This window comes from Balaenoptera acutorostrata, chromosome 9 (assembly GCF_949987535.1).
Source record: "Balaenoptera acutorostrata chromosome 9, mBalAcu1.1, whole genome shotgun sequence".
Classification (NCBI taxonomy): domain Eukaryota; kingdom Metazoa; phylum Chordata; class Mammalia; order Artiodactyla; family Balaenopteridae; genus Balaenoptera; species Balaenoptera acutorostrata.
In genome coordinates, this window is record NC_080072.1 from 26,771,688 (window position 1) to 26,787,988 (window position 16,301).

Genomic DNA, 16,301 nt, shown 5'->3' on the forward strand with positions numbered 1-16,301 from the left:
CCAACTACTGATATAACAACTTATATATAGCATTTCGAGAAAACCAGTCTTTATGTCATGAGAGCAAAACAAGTAATTAATTCTTCATGATTAATGTGAAAAAGTACTATCCTTGCAGAACATATAAGAAATGTTTGTCAAGTCATATTCAGAAGCCTCATGCGGGAGACACTGTAGCTTGCTGACCCAGCAGCCATCGCTCCTCCTTTGTCAACAGAATCCCGATTTTTTTCATGGTACTTTCACAGTTATAATGGGCAATGTTTTTTCCTTCTTGCAACAATCCATCTTTAAAAGGTGCACCTTTCAATCAACAGAATTTTAGATTCAATACGATATGTGCCAGGCACTAGGTAGGGATAGAGAATAAAGCATAGCCCTTGTCTCTAAGGAGTTTACAATCTGGTGAAGAATGCAAGTAAACCAACAACTACAGTAAAATGTGATAGTTACAAAGAAGAAATGGAGGAGACAGTGCAATGAACACACAAGAGGAGGCAGCTAAACCCTATGGAGTGGGAAGAAGCTGACACGCAAGACTTCCACAGGAGGTTTCCAGACCTTTTATTACATTGTCAAGGATCAGTGGTCCTGAGATCTACTATCGAACTCTAGTAATTCCCAGGATAAGGAATATATTTTACCAACATATGAAAGGAAAAATATATTAGAATATATTGACATCAAGTGAAGAAAACATTTCCAGAACTGGGAAATGGCTTTGTTCTATCAAACAAGATAACTCAGTAACCACCTTACCTGTCTTCTGGTAATTCAACTGGTTTAATCCGAAAGTCTCCATTTACGACAATTTCATGGGCTATGGTCATGTTAGTGACTCCTTTTGCTGTCTCTAGAAGTTCTTCTACTGTCACGAATCGAGGAGGACTAGCTATAACAAAAACCCAGTGTAAGAGGTCTGTTCCTCTAGATTAGGATTTCTATTAAATTAAGGAGAAGGTAGTGGTTCTGGTACCAGCTAATAATTTCAGTTATCCCTTTACTTATGAAAATATTCAGGCAATTTCAAATAGAATTTTACCTATTTCATATTCTTTTTTTTCTTTTAACCTAGAATCCTAAAAGCACAAATCATTTACAATACTCAAAACATTTTTTTTTTTTTTGCCAAAACTGGTCAATGGAAAATGATTACAGTAAACTAAGACTTAGAAAAACTTTTTAAAGTTACTGATTATCACCTTCCCAGCAAGCTGAGAGTTTATTTTCTAATTCCTATGCCTCCTGTCTACCCTAAATGGAAAAAAGACACCAGATTTAGGATCTTCTCTTTTGTTCCCATCAGCAGTTTACATTTTGCTCCATCGTTAGCACTGTGCCTTGAACGAGTCTCCCCAAATTAAAATAGCCTTGAGCCAGGTGCTGTTTAAACAGTGCTAAAACCACTACCCTGTACAGGATACTAGGACAATATAAGAATTCTGAAGTTGACAAAGGAACAAATTAGAGTGTGTGACACAAGAATTTGTAGAGTGCAGGCTCACTGAATCAAAAACCTCAGAGTCATCTCTGACTTCTCCCTTTCCACTGCGCTGTTATCCAGGTCCTGCAGATTTTACTTGTGTCAACTGTGGCAATAGCCTCATAACTGGTCTCTGTTCTTCGCTTTCTTTTGATAAAGTTTGAGATTTATCTTCCATAAAAAAAGTTCTCACCAATCTCCCCAGGTGTTCTAAGCCAAGGAACAAAGGGTAATTCCTACTTTTAAAAAGTCTATGATTAAATACTTGCATTTTTGGTTTATCAGTTATATCTCAATAAAGCTGGGTTATTTTGTTTGCTTTTTTAAAAAAAGTCCATGATAGCAGGTCTTTAGCTTATATCAGAATCACAGGGAAGGCTTATGAAGACAGATTGCTGGGCCCCCTCTCAGGGTTCTGATTTAGCCTGTCTGGGTGGGGCTGGAGAACTGCATCTCTCATAAGACTCCAGCTGATACTGATGGTTTCAGAAACCACACTTTGAAAAGCACTGGCCTAGAAGATGATTATATTAATTTTATGTAATGGTGATAAGATCTGGGCTTAAAATGAGATAAAAATGCCACTGGTTTACACAGGGTTTAATAGTTATAAAGATCTTCCTAGGTCAGTGAAAAGTTATTTTCCCTCTTCTTTTACTTTTTTCTTTTGCTCACCGGAAAAAGGAATCAAATCTAAGAGCTGGTCATATTCCGTCTGGTAAAAATCTTTATTTACTCACATAAGGGGAAGTTGAGGAAACTCACAAAATTTTTTTCAGCATTTCCAGAGAATATTAATAAAAATAATAAAGAATATCAGCTTTGTGGATATTGGTAAATATAAAATAAATATCTAAAATCAAGGCCCAACAGATCTTTTCAATTCTCAGTATTATTTAGATGTCAATTTCTACCAAATGATCTACTGATAAAATGCAATCCCAATCAAAATCCCAGCAAAGTTTTTGTTGAAATTGCCAGACTGATTCTAAAATTTGTATGGAAATGCACAGGACCTAGAAAAGCCAAAACTATTTTGAAAAAGAAGAATAAAGTTGGAGGACTTATACTAAGTGATTTCAAGACTTACTATAATGCTAATAATCAAGACAGTGTGCGTCTGGCATGAGGACAGACATATAGACGAACTGAACAGAGCAGAGGATCCAAAAATAGACTGATGCACACACATACATATGTATATTTGTGGTCAATAAGGCAAGATTAGTTTTTTTATCAAATAGTGCTGGAACAATTAGAAATCTATAAATAATAGAATGACCCTCAACCCTTACGTCGCATGATAAATAAAAACTAACTCAAAATGAACTGCAGACCTAAATATAAAAGCTAAAACTATAAGACTTCTAAGAGAAAACACAGACAAAAATCTTTGCGATCTTGGATTACACATAATTTCTTAGATAGGATACAAAAAGCTTAAAATGTAAGAGAAAAAACTGATAAATTAAACTTTACCAAAAGTCAAAACTTTTCCTCTGTGGAAGACTCTATTAAGAAAATGAGGGACTTCCCTGGTGGTCCAGCAGGTTCAAGACTCTGTTCCCAATGCAGGGGGCCCGGGTTCAATCCCTGGTTGGGGAACTAGATCTCGCATGTATGCCACAACTAAGAGTCCGCATGCCACAACTAAGAAGTCCACATGCCACAACTAAAAAAAAAAAGATCCCGCATGCTGCGTCACTTTGGAAAACAGTCTCTCAGTTTCCTATCAAGTAAAACATACATACACTTACCACATGACCCAGCAACCCCATTCCTAGGTCTTTACCCAAGAAAACTGAAAACATATGGCCATGTAAAGACTTGTACTCAAATGTTCATAGCAGCTTTCTTCATAACATTCAAAACGTGGAACTAATCCAAATGTCAGTAAAAGAATGGATAAACAATTGTAGTATAACTATACCATGTAATACTACTCAGCAATAAAAAAGGAACAAACTACTGACACATGCAAAACCATGGATGAATCCTAAAAGCATTATCCCTAGTGAAAGAGTCAGATACAAAAGACTGTACAGTAGGGACTTCCCTGGTGGCGCAGTGGTTAAGAATCCGCCTGCCAACGCAGGGGACACGGGTTTGAGCCCTGGTCCAGGAAGATCCCACATGCCATGGAGCAACTAAGCCCGTGCACCACGGCTACTGAGCCTGAGCTCTAAAGCCAGAGAGCCACAACTACTGAAGCCCATGTGCCACAACTACTGAAGCCTGCGTGCCTAGAGCTCATGTTCTGCAACAAGAGAAGTGACCGCAATGAGAAGCCTGCGCACTGTAATGAAGAGTAGACCCCGCTCGCTGCAACTAGAGAAAGCCCGTGCACAGCAACAAAGACCCAATGCAGCCAAAAATAAATAAATATTTTTAAAAACTGTCGCTAAATTGTTACAGCATTTGTGCACTGACGCTCTGTTACAGAAACTGAAAACCTCATTAAGTTAAACATGCCCTTTGGGAGCCTGGCAAACAGATTCCAAAATAAAATGAAGGTCTAATTCAGAATGGCTTACTCTCACCTTTCTTCACTAAGGGGCTCTGGGACCGGAAAAGTCTACACACTCTAAGAGATGCTTCCAGTCACACAAGTGGATGGACATTTTTTGAGGGCAGATGGCAAATGTCACCCAAAGAGCTACTATAGACTGAGTACAGTGAAGCAAGGGTAAAGCTTATCTATTGAACATATTACACAGTGTGGAAATGGTTTGTTACAGTATCTTCCTCACTAGATTGCAAGCTCTAGGAGGACGGAGAACATGTGTGCCTGGTTCACTGCTGGATTCCCGCTACACAGTGTGCACTCAATCAACACTGACTGATTAACTAAATATAGGGACACCATAATTCAGTCTGGTCTTGCACTTTAGAAAGGTAAGAACTCGGTGTCACCCATTTATCTAATGAATTTCATAAGGACCTGATTTAATAAACTAAAATGCTAAATGGGAAATATTAACTGGAATAACAATTGATGTTTTTCATCTGAATATGGCAACTTTTACTGATCAACTAGGTGATTAAATGCTAGAGCAAAAGGCACATTGTGAGCAGAGAATTAAAGTATATTAAAGGGACTTCCCTGGTGGTGCAGTGGTTAAGAATTGCCTGCCAATGCAGGGGACAGGGGTTCGAGCCCTGGTCGGGGAAGATCCCACATGCTGCGGAGCAACTGGGCCCGTGCGTCACAGCTACTAAGCCTGCTCTCTAGAACCTGCAAGTCACAACTACTGAAGCCCGCGCACCTAGATCCCGTTCTCCGCAACAAGAGAGGCCACCACAATGAGAGGCCCACGCACCACAACGAAGAGTAGCCCCCGCTCACCGCAACTAGAGAAAGCCCAAGCGCAGCAACAAAGAGCCAATGCAGCCAAAAATAAATAAATAAATAAATAAATAATTTTTAAAGTATATTAAAAAAAACTCCAAAAAAATAAAATGATACAAATGAATCTGTATACAAAACAGAAACAGACTCAGAGACACAGAAAAACAAACTTATGGTTACCAAAAGGGAAAGGGAGAGGGGTAGGGATAAATTAGGAGTATGGAATTAACAGCTACAAACTACTATACATAAAATAAGCAACAAGGATTTACCATATAGCACAGAGAACTATATTCAATATCTTGTGATAACATATAAAGGAAAATAATCTGAAAAAATATATATATATATACACATAACTGAATCACTTTGCTATACACCTGAAACTAACACAATATTGTAAATCAACTACACTTCAATTTTAAAAAATCACCATTAGAATAAAAGGGTAATATTGGTGCAGGCAAAATCACTGGCAAAGGCCACAGTGAGTTGAAGTTTAAGCAGAAACAGGATGTCTGCATAGTCCCCAAGTACTGTAAGCAGATAGGGTAGGTGGTCTCCAGAGAAGAAGAACCAGGCATGACTCTCTTGACATAAGAAGCCATTTTTGACCTAAGCCACTCTGTGATGTAAGCCTGGCCACAGTGCTTGCTCTTGAACAGATCTCAGTAATTTAGTAAGATATGCGTAACAATGTGATACATATCTTTGAGTTCTGCAGGAACTAAGGCCCCCACCCCGGTGGAGGATGGTAACTGCATGCTGAGACCCTAGACTGGTCAGAACCGGAGGAATGATGATGTTGACCTTCTTCTACATTCTGTATCTGTTACTAAAAGTTCTGAACCCAAATTCCATTACATGCAGGGGAAGTGGGGTGAAGGTTTTTTCCCCACACCACCGAGCAATTCTCTGACACCAGACGGGTGTCGTACAGTTCAACTCAATTCTGACACTATCTACCTGGAGACAGCATCAGATTCCACAGGTTAAGGGCTCAGTCCTACAAGACTGTGCCCCCTGCTCCCACCCCCACTTCAGACAACAGTCCCAAGTCCAGATTGTCACTTTTTTTTTTTCCCCTAACTGGATACCTTTTATTTATTTTTATTGCCTGCCTGGGATCTCCAGTTCAGTTTTAATTAGAAGTAATGAGAGTAAATATCCTTGTCTTGTTCTCAAACTTACAGGGAGAAACATTCATTCTTTCACCATTGAGTATGATGTTAACTGTAAGAGTCTGTAAATGTCCTTTTATATTTTGTGGATGTTCTCTTCTTTATTTGCTGAGAGTTTTTACCATAAACTGATGTTATATGTTATCAAAATAAGTCTATTTGTTTTAAACAAACACATTATTTTGCTTCCTATGAACCAGGCACCGTTCTAAAATGCTTTACAAATAGTATCTCATTTAATCCTCTAACAGTCCTAGTAACATGAACTAGTTTTGAACTAATAGTGAATTACTATTGTCCCCATTCAGATAGAGAAATAGGCATAGAGAGGTTAAGTAACCAAAATGACATGGCTAGTAAGTAGCAAGTCACCTCTGCTTCTGACAGACTGGCTATGGATGGGAAGTTCCAATAACCTCTCCTTGCGTTCAATTAATTCGCTAGAGCAGCTCATGGAAGTCACAGAAACATTTTACATACTAGATTACTGGTTTATTATAAAAGGATGTAACTCAGAAACAGCCAGATGGAAGAGGTGCATAGGGCAAGGTATGGGGAAGCAGTGTGCCACTCTCCCAGCACCTCCACGTCTTCACCAACCCAGAGCTCCCTGAACCCCATCCTTCTGGGTTTTTATGCAGGCTTCATTACATAGGCAAACTTGATTAAATAATTGGCCATTGGCAACTGATACAACCTCCAGCTCCACCCTCCTCCCCAGAGGTGGGGGTGCGTGGGTGGGACTGAAAGTTCCAACCCTCTAATCACAAGGTTGAGTCCCCTGGCAAACAAGCTGCCATCCTTTGGTTAGGTTACCTAGGTGCTTTCCAAGTCAGCATAACAAAAGACATCTTTCTAGCTCTCATCACTTAGGAAATTCCAATAGTTTAGCAGCTCTGTGCCAGAAACAGGACGAAAACCAAACATGTATTTCCTATTATAAATCACAGTATCACAGTTACCAATAGCAGTTCTACCCTTAAAACATTACTCTGTATTATAATTTGCAAGGCTAAAGGCTATCTTTTTGCTTTTAATTTGTAGAATCCCAGATGTGATTTTATGGTTACTTATAAATTCAGTTTGGGAGAAATGTCTGCAAACAGCTAATTTCATATTTTATAAATTCTTATTTATGCTCTATGCAGGCAGTGATGTCTCCTGACCTGGTCCCCAGACTATGGGGTCTTAGTTTTACCACTGGAGTCCACAGCCCTATACCTACCTATTACTACAAGGAGAAAGAGCAAGAAAGCCAGAAACAATATTTTAGGTCATTGATTTTAAACCTCATTTTGATATCGATCTCTATGAGAATTTAATGAAAGCTTCCATGACCTTCTTCCTAGAAAAATGCACATACACACACATGTTGATACACTTTTTTGACTGCTTCTGGGTTCCCCAACTCTTGATCATGGGTCCCAGGATAAGTTGCCTTAAGGACATAACCACATACAATTTCAGATAGTCTAGTGTTGGCCTGACATTAATTTGGAATCATGCCATCAAACTGACAGGATGCCAAAGACAAGGACATAAATCAAAGAACAACTGAAGATCTAAACCAAAGGTACTTCTTTACCAGAAACTGCAAGCGATAAAACTACCATATTGGCCATAGACAGCCACATTACAGCTATCAGTCCTCGGTATCTTTAAATGCAACAGATGGGGGAATTCCCTGGCGGTCCAGTGGTTAGGACTCTGCGCTTTCACTGCCCAGGGTGTGGGTTCAATCCCTGGTCGGGGAACTAAAATCCCACAAGGTGTGTGATGCGGCCAAAAAAAAAAAAATTTTTTTTTTATAATAAGTAAATAAATGTAACAGATGACATGTTAGTAGCAGTAGTATTAACAACTAATGTTTACTGAGCATTTATTATGTGCCAAGCACTGTTCTAAAGGCTTTACATGAATTCATTTAAACTTTACAACGACCCTAAGAGATAACGTGTATTTTCCTCATTTTAAAAACGAGAAAACAGATGGTTTCTAACTATACATATTGGAGACAAGGCCTAACACATGCATGATAGGCTGTTATTAACAGCATATTTCCTTCCCTGAACACAATTTGACCTAGCAGTATATTTATCAAAATCTATGTGATAATAAACCACAATAAAATGGGGTCCACCAATGTTTGCTATAAGAATACTCTGTTGACTAATAAATTACCTGTGAGGGGCTTTTATCATTTTAAAAGAAACACACCTTAAACACCAAAATGTTTGTACTTCTTCCAAATATGAAGGATTACTGATCATCTATACTTTAAAGAGATAACATCAACACTAACATTCTTAGACTATGAAACCCTTTCTTAAAACTTTCATTTTTGCACTCACTTCAAAAACCTTGAGTGTTCTTAATAAAAGACATGAGTTGGAGCAACCGCTGGGAATGCATGCGGAAACTGCCACCCTTTCATCTACGAAGCCTGCTCCCTGCCAGGGATCTGAAATGACTTCACCACACACAGTTAGCAAAGTGAATCCCCTCAGCCTCGTGGGAACTAAGCCCCCAGGCAGTGAAGTTAGGGTGTGGTGAACTCACTCACAGTCAAAAACTTTTTTTTTCAACCTGCACAAGCACAGTCCTGGCTGGGACCTGCCTTGGGCTTTTCAAACACTCTTTTAATTAAAGCTGCAATTTGCACTCAACCTTCCTATTTCTCAGAGCATTTCAGGCAAACTGGAATGTCACTGAGGCTGGAGGAAAGCAGGAATATTCTGGACATTATTCTAAAATTTTAATTTCTCACGCAATTGAAAACCCACAAGTGACTAGGCTGTCAGTTGCTAATGCTAAAATGCTAATTATTGGCAATGTTATCATATTATTAGAACCTAGTTCAAGGCCACATGTACAAGGAAGCATAATAAAAATATCATCTGAAAACAATGAAAATATTGCTTCTAACCAAAGTCAAATGTGCTTACAGTGAGGTCTTTGCACTCTTTGGGTGCTAGGAGAGCCCGACTTTATTTTCTGTAAAGCTTCATCAGAATCTTCCACAGCATCTTCAAGGCCTTGCTCAGAATCATTTGATTTTGATTTTCCTTCTTCATTTATATTGGATTTGTCAAGGTTTTCAGACATTCTCAATTAAGTTCATTCACTTTCCTAGGGGGAAAAAGAAAATGAACCAAAATGTTCTTGCTCTGATACTAACTAGCAGTGTGACTCTGGGCAAATGATTTAACTTCTTTGGCTTTCAGATTTCTCATCTGTAAAAATCAAAGGGCTTGCTAAAATCTTATCCAGCTATAATATTCTACTTCAATGATTAAACAGATCACCTGTAAAATGACACCTGTAACTATCAAATTTATGGACCTGTACCTCAGAGAGTAACAAGTTCGAATACTTCTGTCCCAATCTGAGTACCATGTCATGGGAACACAGGACCTTAAACTGTTGGGAGGTAACACTATAAATTGCCTGCTTCTATTTTAATCAAAGAGTGATTCAATTCTTAAATTCTTTACTTTCAGTCCTGAGAAGTGATAGGAAAACTCTGGAAATAATGCTTTTCATCGGGCTTCGAAGTAAATGTACACTAGGCTGAGGAGTTGGTTCCCTGATCCTATTATGTGGATAAGACACCTGGGGATGACAAACAGAAGACAGAATCTCATGAAGCATTTAAGAAAAACGTGTGGGGCAAATTATTTTTATTAACTCCTTGCCAGTCAGCAGGAAAAGATGGTGAGTAAAGTAGGAAGTTGCAGACAACCATAATGTATGTGGTTGGGAGGGATTTTAATTGTCTTAGTTGCTGATTAGAAGAGGAGTAACACTTAACACGCTGGTTTGGGCCTGGTTAATAAAGGCCTGGAATAGTAACCTCTTAATTACTATAAATGGTTTTTGTCAAGTTTTTTTCCCCTAGAGTTCTCTATTCTTAATGTGTTTCCAAATAAGGGCAAAGAAAGACACAACATTTTCTGCATTTATAATACTGAAAATAATTAGCATTTGTACTATTAGCACTTGGAGATCACAAAACATTTTCATAAGCACTAACAGACTTTATTACACACCTGGATGTTAATCCAGGGATCAAAAGAAATGTTGACTATTTTCAGGAGGTTTGGCAGACTCTCTTCTGTACATTAGAAGAGAAGAATCACTTGATATAATTATCTGAACATCAGATACCCCCATTAAACAGAATGAAGTTATTGGAATTGACATTTCAGGCCTGTATTATTAATATGAAGGTTGCTTTACTGTAGTTCCCTTCTACCTTCCAGCAACCCACTCCAGACACCCATCTCCTCTGTCCTAAATCCTATCTGGCTCTGGAAATGCTCCAAGACCCAAAAGATAACATTACCAGCATATTCTATGAGAAAGGACCAACAAAAACACTTCTAATTTTATCCTCTTCACATGCTGGGAATTAGCTCAGAAGGATGAAGTAACGCATTCTGTGCAATAAGGAGGAAAATCAGGATTTCCAGGTCTTTAATACTAAGTTTAGTAAACGAACCCATCCTTGTAAAATTCGACTCATGGCCTACCTCCTCCCAGGTCACTTCCCAACCTCACCAGTGTTTGCACCTTTCTCTGAACTCCTGTAGGGATGGTTATTAGACATCTGGCTTTCATCACTGCCTTAAATCCAATTCAAAATATCCTGATTTAAATAGGAATAGAACGATGAAAAGGCATGGTCTAGAGAGAGAGAGAGACATTCTTACAAGGAAATATAGTGAAACTTAAGCGTTAATGGCATTATGAAATCACTAGGGGAATACAGTAGGGGGAGAAACTAATTCTGCCTGGAAGGAGGTTGAGATAACCTTCCCAGAAAAGGTGACATTTGAGCTTGTCTTTTTTAAAAGAGTAGGATTTCACCCAATTAAAAACCATCTGGAGAGAATTCCCTGGCGGTCCAGTGGTTAGAACTCAGCACTTCCACTGCAGGGGACACGGTTTCGATCCCTGGTCGGGGAACTAAGATCTGGCAAGCCAGGCTGTGCAGCCAAAACCAAAAAACAAAAAACTATCTGGAGGTGAAAAGGGGGGCCTTTCACTCAAAGGGCACAAGCGAAAGCAAACGAAAATAAGTAGAAGAACAAGCAGCAGGTGATGAAGAAGGAGAGATGGGTTGGGGTCAGATGGTGAAATTACAAGTTCTTATTTTTTTAAAAACTCTTCACCTAGATTTTTAACTTCTTAAGGGCCAGACCAACCACATTCCCCACGTATGCTCCACACATATAAGTATATCCTCCAAACAGATACCCACTAAGTATTTGTTGATAGCTGTGTCATCTCTTTAATGTCAGTTTAAACGGGACGCATGGGCGTTGGTCTCAGACATAGCTGGGTTCCAATTCTGGCTCTTTACTAGCAGTGTTAACTTCAACTTCCTCATCTGTAAAATGCAGCTACCTACCTCTTGGGTTTGGAGGACGTGTAAACGACAGAGCGTACATAACGACTGCTGGTGCACAACAGGCTTCCCACAAATGGTAACTATAATTAGAGGACTACAGGATGCAGCGAGGAACCATTTAACTGCGTACAGCGTGCTCATTCACTCAACAAGCCCCCTGCTATGCCTAAAAAGGGAACCGAGGGGTAGAAGACCCTCGCACTTGCCGTGAAGACCGTCTATCTGAGCCGCAAGCCGAGCCCAAGCTGCTCACAAGAGACTCCCCAGGAGAAAGGGTCTTTCAGCAAAAGAAAAGAGCTCTGTCCAGCGCCGGCGAGAATCACCTCCCCTAGCACTCAGCGCCACTCACGCCCAGCGTCCGGATTCCGTTGTAAACAACTGTTTGGGCCGGCGAGGGAGTGGCCGGGCCGGGGGCAAGCGAGGGAAGCGGGGCGCGCCTGGAGGACGGCCTCGAGGGGTGGGACAAAGGCTGCGCTAAGACTCAACCCTCCCGCCGTCTCTGCCTCTTCCTCGCCTCCACCCGACATCGGGGGGAACTGACCGACGGAAAAAGGAGAAGAAATGCCTGTAATCTCGACCTTGTTCCTCCTGTGCGGGCCCCGCAGGGCTGCCAGCCTCCGCTTCCGCTTCCCTCACCTGTAGCGGAGTCGGCGTCCTCCCTCCTGCCGCTCGGCCGGGAATCTGGCGGGGGCCAGCGCTGCGGCGGAGGCGGGGAGGATGCGCGGCGAGCAGGGCGGTTCAGCCTCTGCCCCTCCAAGGCCGCACCCCTCACGGCGCTGCGAGCGGTCCTCCTCGCCCGGCTCGGGTGGGTAGCGGCCAGCACGGCCGCTCCTCAGCGTCTGACAGCGGGAGACAGCTCTTAGCCCGGAGGCGCCGGACCCACGCAGGGCGACGCCATGTTTCCGTACAGAAAGGTGGGAGGCGCGGCCGGATGCCGGCGGAGAGGGCCCAGTGGGCAGTGACTCGGAGCCGGGAGGCACCCCCCTCCACCCACGCCACAGAGGGCGGCGCCATGTTTCCGTACGGAAAGGCGGGCGGCGGGAGAGGGGTCGTGGAGCCAGTCAAGTAACGGAAAAGGGTTGGCCGTTTAGCTGCAAAGCCTTCCCCGCCCTGGTTTTCAAATTTAAATATTACATCACGTTTTGTAGCAGCATATAGTTCGTTCCCCTCCCCTCATTTTGGCTGTTAGAAAAAAAGGCATGCCCACCACCTTGATAGCCAAGTCTCATTTTAATGGCACAGATTCGGTTTAGTTTGGGTCATCTCTTTTATCTAAGTGGCTGCTACACTTTGTCGACAAGAAGAGCGAGACTTTAGCCCTGAAAAGATGGAAGGCAAGGGGGCAAACACGTCCCATGAGGGTTCAGCTCGGTTTAGACAGTTGAGAAACACAGTGAGCACTCAGCATTGTATGTGCCGTCTGTGTTCTAGAAAGGAAACATCCCATGTTAAGACAAGCTTGTTCTGGAGCCTCCTTTCCTTTTGTCCCAGGTACCCGGGCCGTGGCTATCGCGGCGCTGGATAACTAGAAAACCATGCTTTTCTCAGCCTGTAGTAGTAAGATGGCAAGCTAAACGAATATAAATAGCTTTGGGGCCTAATCTTAAAAAGTAAAAGCTACGTGACTCTTGACTGTTCGTTAGTAAAACGCTTTAAGACTGAGCATCAAACATACATGCCTTAAAATGAAGGTAACGATCAAGTCTCCTACCTGCAGCCTATAAAACCTGCTAAATTTAAGTAACTAGAACAAAACAAGATGGAGTGGAATTTGTGCTTTCAAACGCTGTATCTAGGGCTTCCCTGGTGGCGCAGTGGTTAAGAATCCGCCTGCCAGTGCAGGGGACACGGGTTCAAGCCCTGGTTGGGGAAGATCCCACATGCGGTGGAGCAACTAAGCCCGCGCGCCACAACTGCTGAGTCTGTGCTCTAGAGCCCGGGAGCCACAACTACTGAAGTTCGCGCGCCTAGAGCCCGTGCTCCGCAGCAAGAGAAGCCACCGCAACCGCAATGTAAAGTAGTCCCCCCAGCCCCCCTCCCTCCAAGGGACGAAGAAACAAAGACCCAATGCAGTCAAAAATAAATTAATAAATTTATTTTTAAAAAACACTACATCTAAATTGATCACATGTGGAAAGTTACTCCTAAAGTATTGAAGACTGATTGGAATACAGCAACCTCAAACCATTTACTAACTAGCACATTAAAGTAAGAATTTTTCCCTTAAACACACAGTTCTCAGATGAGGATTCACTTTAGAGGGGGGAAAAACGTTAAGACACTCAGTAACTGGAACTAAGATTTAGGCAGAAAACATTCAGTTCTCACTTCTGAGTCCAGACTAATATACCATAGTCTCTAGATTAGAGGTTCTCAAACCTGACTCCACCTCAGAATCTCCTGGGGAGTAGTGGTTCTAAAGCTATCATCTGAAGCTCAGGGGGGTGGGGTGGGTGGTGATGCCAGGCAAGAATTTTTAAGCTTCCCAGGTGATTCTAAGAGGCAGCCAGGCTAAAACCACCTTCCTAGAGAGATCTACCCCCACCTCCACACCCCTAGCGAGAGTCCCTCTACCTTCCTTGAAGGATGAGTATAAACAATTTTCACATGTGGAGAAGATGCTGCAACACCACCAAAACCACTGATTTGACTTGGATGGCTCACTTGTAATCTTTTGATATATTTTGAATTGTTTCCTTTAAATATTAAAAACATTGACACATGTTCCAGTTTGCTTTTTGGCTACAAGAACTGGAAATTCAAATTACCTCAAGGTAAAGGGATTTCACTGACAGGCTACCTAGGGTTTGGAAGAAGCAAGCTGGCTGCTGCTCTAGATTATTACTACTCTATCAACTCCCCAGGACACGCAGGATCTCTTTCATCACACCTCTACTTCTTGCTGCAGTTGGCTTCCCTCCTCTCTACACTACAGACTAGCTTCTTTATTTTTTAGTCGTTCCTCCTTCAAAATTTAGATCTTTCTATACAGAATTTGATTGGCCAAGCTGATTTTTGTGCACAGTCTCATTAGCCTCCAGGTAGGCTGTCCTTGGATCAGTGCTTAGCCCTGGGCTACTCAGCTAGGGTGGTGGGGAAGCTCTTAGTCACCTAGGCATCAGTTGTTTAAGTGGGGATGGCTTTCCAAGAGGACATCATGGATTAGTGAATGAGGGCAAGCAGCAAATGATGATTGACAGTTCTAGTGATACAAGAGGGTTGTCCAAGGCATTCCGGGTAGCACCAGACCTGTAGTTTAAAACTTTGACAATGCTTGCCATAAACATGACCAATTTTTCTTAAAACTTTGTGCTGATGAAGTTTGAGGTAAACTGTGGTTTTACTAGATTTACCATGAAATTAACATTCTATTAGAAGGCCACTTCTTCTAGGACCATGAATATAACTAGGCAGTTCTGCCTTCCCCTGAAGGAGAGGTGTTAGTTTTGTTGCCAAATAATCATGTTATTCCATGAAGTGCAAAATGAAGGTGGCAAATCAGGTAGTACACACACAGTTGCTGTCAACTATGGTCTCACCACAGTTTCAGTAGTTTGTTTCTAAAAACTTCCTCACCCCTAAATTATGAAGTATCTTCTCTTTCACTTCATTGTAGAGAGCTGCCTTCCTTTCTTGCCTATGCAACAAAGCAAAATACACACCACAAAAAACCCACCTGACATAGTTATTCCCTGCTTTATTAGGAGAATTGGTATTTTATACTACAGATATGTCCTCAACTTTTTCCCATTTAAAGACTAGTCAATATCAGTTATATCTTACAGAAGATTGACATGCTAGCATATTGGTACATCATTTTAGTTTTCCCTACCGCTCATTAAAAGTCTACATTTAAAATTCAGCCTCATTTTATTATTTTGTCTTTGAATGGTCATAATTCCTTTTTTTTTTAATTTTTAAAATTTTATTTATTTTTGGCTGCGTTGGGTCTTCGTTGTTGCGCGTGGGCTTTCTCCAGTTGCAGTGAGCGGGGGCTACTCTTTGTTGCAGTGCGCAGGCTTCTCATTGTAGTGGCTTCTCTTGTTGTGGAGCACAGGCTCTAGGCACGTGGGCTTCAGTAGCTGTGGCACGTGGGCTCAGTAGTTGTGGCTCACGGGCTCTAGAGCGCAGGCTCAGTAGTTGTGGTGCACGGGCTTCTTTGCTCCGCGGCATGTGAGATCTTCCCAGACCAGGGCTCGAACCCATGTCCCCTGCATTGGCAGGCAGACTCTTAACCACTGTGCCACCAGGGAAGCCCTCAGCCTCATTTTAATCTTTTGGTTTTATTTTGGTGAAGATGCACAATTTAAAATTGTATTATAGAAGTATTATATTGCACATCTATTTGCCAAGTATATCTTGACAGTGCAGTAGTTCCAAAGTAATCATTAACTTGGATAAAAAGTTGAAGACTTTAGCTCTAATTTACAAGAAATGAAGGACAGAGAGGAACATGATAAAGGATAGTACAGGCTTGCAATCAGCTAAATCCAGACTGTGGGAAACTCAAGAACAGATGACCAGGTTTATTCAATGACAGAAAGAGAGAAAAGGAGAAGGAAGGAGGGATAAAGAGAAAAACCTCTAGAGTAAAAGATTTAAGAAGCACATTAACCAATTGCACTTTATGAACTTTGTTTGGATCCCTATTTGAATAAACTGTCAAAATCATTTGAGATCAGAAAATGTGAACACTGACTGCATTTTGATATTAAGGAATTGTGGCTTTGTGTGTAATAGTGACACTGTGGTTATGTTTCTTTTTAATTTAATTTTATTTATTTATTTTTGTCTGCACTGGGTCTTCGTTGCTGTGCACAGGCTTTCTCTAGTTGCAGCAAGCAGGGGCTACTCTTCATTGCGGTGCGCAGGTTT

The 16,301-nt window shown here is 41.4% G+C and overlaps 1 protein-coding gene across 6 annotated transcripts in view; it reads right to left on the bottom strand.

The window, feature by feature from the left end:
- TCP11L1 (t-complex 11 like 1) overlaps positions 1–12,353 on the bottom strand; it is a 34,125-nt gene extending 21,772 nt beyond the window's left edge. Inside the window, exons 1-3 of one of the 6 annotated variants that reach the window (XM_007181032.2) lie at positions 12,063–12,353; positions 8,959–9,142; positions 760–892 (exon numbers count right to left, since the gene is read on the bottom strand). In XM_007181032.2, coding sequence (XP_007181094.2) covers positions 760–892; positions 8,959–9,118 — 293 coding nt within the window. In that variant the 5' untranslated portion in view covers positions 9,119–9,142; positions 12,063–12,353. Of the gene's footprint in view, positions 1–759; positions 893–8,958; positions 9,143–10,573; positions 10,662–11,632; positions 11,791–11,967 lie in introns of those variants that run through there. The other 5 variants (XM_007181033.2, XM_007181038.2, XM_057552195.1 and 2 more) reach the window with 5 other exon arrangements.
- Positions 12,354–16,301: the final 3,948 nt, after the last annotated feature.